Source organism: Marmota monax, unplaced genomic scaffold, assembly GCF_021218885.2.
Source record: "Marmota monax isolate L192 unplaced genomic scaffold, Marmota_monax_Labrador192_F-V1.1 WCK01_AAM20220418_F8-fsc02590, whole genome shotgun sequence".
Classification (NCBI taxonomy): domain Eukaryota; kingdom Metazoa; phylum Chordata; class Mammalia; order Rodentia; family Sciuridae; genus Marmota; species Marmota monax.
Window position 1 is genome coordinate 1 of NW_026694570.1, and position 5,366 is coordinate 5,366.

The 5,366-nt window shown below is 43.0% G+C and overlaps 1 protein-coding gene across 1 annotated transcript; it reads right to left on the reverse strand.

The window, feature by feature from the left end:
* Positions 1–3,026: 3,026 nt before the first annotated feature.
* Positions 3,027–3,974, reverse strand: LOC124076915 (vomeronasal type-1 receptor 90-like). Its single transcript, XM_046420977.1, has one exon. It carries the CDS (start codon positions 3,972–3,974, stop codon positions 3,027–3,029), a length of 948 nt encoding a protein of 315 aa, XP_046276933.1.
* Positions 3,975–5,366: the final 1,392 nt, after the last annotated feature.

A 5,366-nucleotide genomic window follows, 5' to 3' on the forward strand; every position in this document is an offset into this window, starting at 1 on the left:
TACTAGGGTTACAATTAGGGCTAGTTTTAGGGTTACATGCTTGATTCCTTGAGGCAGCCCAGGATTTCCAACACTATGTGGAAGACAGTTTTGGCTGTTTTTTTCTTTAATTATCTTAACTTATCCCTAGGGTAAATACTGACCAGGTCACACAGGATCCAGATGCAGACACTCACACTTTCTGTCTTCATAGATAGTGACAGTTTCACCTACATCCTGATGGTGTCACAGACTGTTGAACTGACGTTAGAATAAACTGCTCAAAAGACAGACAGCATATTCCACCATCCTTGCTAATCCAAAATCCATGTGTGAAGACATGAATTGGTGTCAACATACTCCTGATCACCATGAAGTCTAACCAAACTACTCAGAAGGAAAGAACCCTTAACCATGGGCCATTTCCACATCAAATCGTTAATATGTCTCGGGTGCCTGGCATTGAGAAAGGGTGCAAGAGCCAAAGTGAAAAGAAGACCAATAGGTCTAAAAAGAAAAAAAAAATGTAGGGCTTGTGTGAAATATAAAGTCAAGGGGGTCCATCTTCAGAACACAAGATTCAGCCTTCATTGGGGTGTAAGGTCCAGTCATGGGCAGTTTAACAATAGCTTTTACATTTGCCCTCCCCAGTGTCAAAATCAGCCAGTTGCATGGGGGTAAGCCTGAACTCCTCCTATCAGAGTGGGGGCAGTGCTGGGTTGGGGTGAACACAGGTGGGCTCTCTGCCCAAGAGCACAGGAGGCTGGCCATGCAAGTTTCTTTCCAGGTGGGTTCGGTGACACACCCTTCTTCAGACGCCAAGTTCACTGTGCCCAGCTACTTCCAAACATGTGCTTGATTCCTTGATGCAGCCCAGGATTTCCAACACTATGTGGAAGACAGTTTTGGCTGTTTTTTCTTTAATGATCTTAACTTGTGCCTAGGGTAAATACTGACCAGGTCACACAAGATCCAGATGCAGACACTCACACTTACTTTCTTCATAGATAGTGACAGTTTCGCCCACATCCTGATGGTGTCACAGTCTGTTGAACTGACGTTAGAATAAACTGCTCAAAAGACAGACAGCACATTCCACCATCCTTGGTAATCCAAAGTCCATGTATGAAGACACAAATTGGTGTCAACATACTTTATATACAACCAGAGATATGAGAAATTGTGCTGTATATGTGTAATAAGAATTGTAATGCATTCTGCTGTCATTCATTTTTTAAAAAATCAACTAAAATAAGACAGACAACATTGTAAGCCTCAGCGCTAATCTGAATCTTTGAGCTGGAGACAGCACTGCAGAATTGTGGTTCCAGCTACTCTGGAGGCTGAGGCAGGAGGATCACTTGAGCTCAGGAGTTCAAGACCAGCCTCTATATCACAGCAATATTCCATCTCAAAAGTCAAAACAAAACAACAAAAAAACCAATATGTTAATATCATCTACTCTACAGAATTTGTAGCTGATAATGAGGGAGGCAAACATAAATCCATCCAATGCCTTCTTCCTTTGGTTAAAGTAGACTTTTCAGGAGTGAAGAGAAATAGCAGTCTCCTCCTGCCCTTGGGACCCGTGTCCTTGGGAGTCCCCACAGCACCCTCAGAAGTGCAGCTAGAATCTCCACATGCTACCCCAGAAGGAAGGTGATGGCTTGAGTCTCCTCCAGAGGTTGACCTTTTGGGGTTCAATCCAGCAGCCTGATCTCTTTGGTTAAGGCTGTGTCATCATAGTTCCAAACACATGACAACCTGGCATTCAGCAGCATTTCTGAGCTAGATGGATGCAGGGTGGGGGGTTCGCTTTCCAGTCCCCAGCTGTCTGTAGTAATAGCTGTGATACCTGTGTGCCACTTTAACATGACGTCACTGTTCTGTCAGATATACCATTGGCTATGTGCTGATGCCCAGTACCTTCGGCCTGTCAATCAAATCCTGATTTTCTCCACCTTTTTCCTCTGCAATTCACTGACTTCATTTATCTGGGTCTTCGTTTCCTTCATTGTAAAGAGGGGACAGTAATACTAATAACTTCAGAGCCTCACTATGGTTACTAAGAATTAATATATACACATAATGTGTGTGCACACAGAAGTTAGCAGTTACTCTAATTTTTTCCCATGGCTTGCTTCATACATTTGCAGATCATCTTCGTGCAGGAACCAGGGTAATCTCTGAAGCCTTTCAATGAGGCTGAAAGAGGCCCCTATTTCAAGGTTGCAAGGCCCACAGAAAAAAGAACTGGGATGTAAATGAGATCTGTGTTTTAAAGACACCTGAGCTCTCTCCTGTACTCTGACTCCTGATTATCTACACTCACTATGGGCTTGTTGTTCAGAGGCAAATAAAATTATATTGAAAAAATTAATACATGGAAATGTGAATGAAAACAAATATGTGGAGGAAAAAGGGACAGTTGTGATTTGAAAAACTTTTGGAGTTAACATAAAGGGAATTGATGATCTTAGTTGGTATTTGTTGCTCTAATGAAAGAAAGAATCAAAACACTTATTATATTCAGGCACACAGAGTTGTACCTATGCATTTTTTTTCTCTTGCTATGAAGAAAAAGTATTTCTTCCAACATGAACTTTTCCAGCCAAGAGTGAGCACACTTTGTATATTATGGAGAGTGAATGATATCTGCTTTAGTGATGCATAGTAACGTCATGCATACTAAATTGGTGATTTAGTCTTTTTTTAAAATTTTCATACCAGGAATTGAACCCAGGGTCATCTTACCACGGAGCACCATCCCCATCCCTTTTTATATTTCACTTAGAGACAGGGTCTCACTGAGTTGCTTTGGGCCTTGCTAAGTTGCTGAGGCTGGCCTCCAACTTGCAACTCCTGCCTCAGCATCCCAAACTGCTGGGATGAGAGGCATGCACCACTGCACCTGACATGATTTAGCATCTTTCAAAAGAACAAGTGTTTATGTTCCAGGTCCTTCATCACCACTTGGTGTTAATGTGTTAAACATAAACACATTTGTGGAAATTCAGAAGTAAAGTGGGAGCTGAGAAAAGGAGGGGTTATCTGGCATTGTGTAAACATTTCCTCTCTTTACCCAGTGTGGATTGGAAGAAATTGATGATTCGTTTTTCAGCACAGATGAGTATCAAGTCACTGAGGGTAGCATAGCCATTTCCCACCAGCATCTGGACCCCCAGACGAGTGGGATCATCCCTGTGCATCTGTCCCAAAGATGAGGAGAACACACAGTCCACAAAGTACATGATCACAAAGAGTCCCATGAGTAGCAGGATGGTCCTGGTGGCCCTCAGTGCTGGCGAAGCTCTTGGGGACAGGCTGGTGCTGTGGAGGTGGTGGCACTGCCTCTTATGCCTGCACAGGAGAGCCACCATGTACCCACTGGAGGCGGCCTTGAGCCCCATGAGGAAGATGTCCTGGAGTATTCCAACCAGGGAGAACAAGATCCTGAAGTAGTGATCTGTGGGGGCGACAATGCAGGACTCAGAGACAAACTGGAAAGCTGCTGTGTCATTGGAGGGGCCTCCCATGGAGAACAAGACGCGGACATTGAAGAACAAGTTGAACACCCAGAGAGTGAGCAAGATCCACACACTGCAAGGTGGGGACATGTTCTTGGACTTGGCCAGATAGGAGCTTCTGGGGCTGAGGGTGGTAGCCTGCAGGACACTCAGCAGGCAGTTGGTGCTGACCAACAGGTTCGTCATCAGCCTGTACAGGTAGATGATGGCTTTACATGTGAAGTCGTTCCAAAAGTCCTGAACTCCCCAAATGCCTAAGTCTAGTTGTGCCCTGATTATGAGCATCAGCAGAAGAAGCAGGGCCAGGTGAGAGATGGCCACATCCGTGGGCCTGGTCCTGCACTGGAGAAGGAACGTGAGGATGTGGAAGAGGAGCAGGAAGACGTTGGCTGTGATCCTGATGACAATTTGGAAACAAAAGTCATTTCTTACAGTAAGAAAAATGTAAAGTGTGCTGCTTTGGGTCATCTTTTTTCTGGGGAGAAGAAGCAGATGGTCAGTGCCTTAGAATAAAAGGAAGGTCAGCTCCTCAGAACTATCACCATCCTCAACATCCCGACCCCCAAGATTGCCTGCTTCAAAACACGGGGGTCCTCCTGTCCTCTCAGTGCTCAGGCACAGCATCTCCCCTGGGTCAATGTGCTTTCATGGCCAGGGCCACCATGGATCTGCCTGGGCACGTGGATTGAGCTGAGCAAAAGCTGAATATGTGGCATTTGAAGGGGACTCCAGTACGGTAGATTGCAGGGATGTCCACAGAGTACTCTCAAGGAAAGGATGTCAAGGGGACAGCCTCGTACAGCTCTGTCCATCCAGTGTCCTCTATTCTGGGTTGTTCATCACCAGCTAACAGACCAGATATCAAAATATCAAAATGTTGGCTTTGCAATCTGACTTCTTCCATTTATTGATTAATATATATGTTTTGGTACCAGAGATTGAACCCAAGTTTGCTTAACCACTTATATTATTTTACATATATTTAATTATACCAAAAAAACCCACATGCAAGTGAACAGAACCATCAGTGATTAGCAGGATCATATTCTAAAATTTCTTTTCTGTCCTTTCTTTGGCACATGAAAAAAGCGTGAAAAGTAATCACAATTTAAATACTTTCTTTTTGTACCGGGGATTGCATCCAAGGGTTCTTATCCACTGAGCCATATTCCACTCTTTTTACTTTGTTATTTTAAGTCAGGGTCTCACTAAATTGCTTAAGGCTTTGCTGTGTTGCTGAGGCTGGCCTCAAATCAGTTATCCTCGTGCCTTGGCCTCCCAAAATGCTGGGATTACAGGTTTGTGCCACTACCTCCTGTACAATGTCAGTACGTTTGGGGGTCATAATTTTCAGTGTTTTATTTAGAAGATGGGAATCCAATCTCATGCTGAGAGAGGAGTTTCTATAGAGAGCAAGTTTTCATGTATTTTCCTAGCTAGGAATGATATTTCTCCAGAGAAGGGAGAGGAAAAATTATACCAGACAATTTGGCAATGACATCCCTATGAAATATTTTCCTATAGAGAAAAGGTATTTACTTTATTTCAGTTTTAATGTTTACACTGAGACTCATAACATCTTGCCGCATTTTATCATCTGAAAAAGAAGAGGGGAAGAGTTTATGTTATTTTCACAGCTACCTAGAAAATTATAGCATGATAAAAATCAGTTTAAGGGTGAGCAAAAATGTCAAAGAGTCCAGACAACTTAAGTCTTTCAAGCCTAGTTAAATAATAGCTTTGAAATCTTTGAGGAAGTGTCATTGTCTAAAATTAAAATTTAAGTAGTCATATTAGGAAAATTACAGCTCTTCCAAATGATTAAATGATTTCAAAAAGTATATATATTTCTCCATTCAC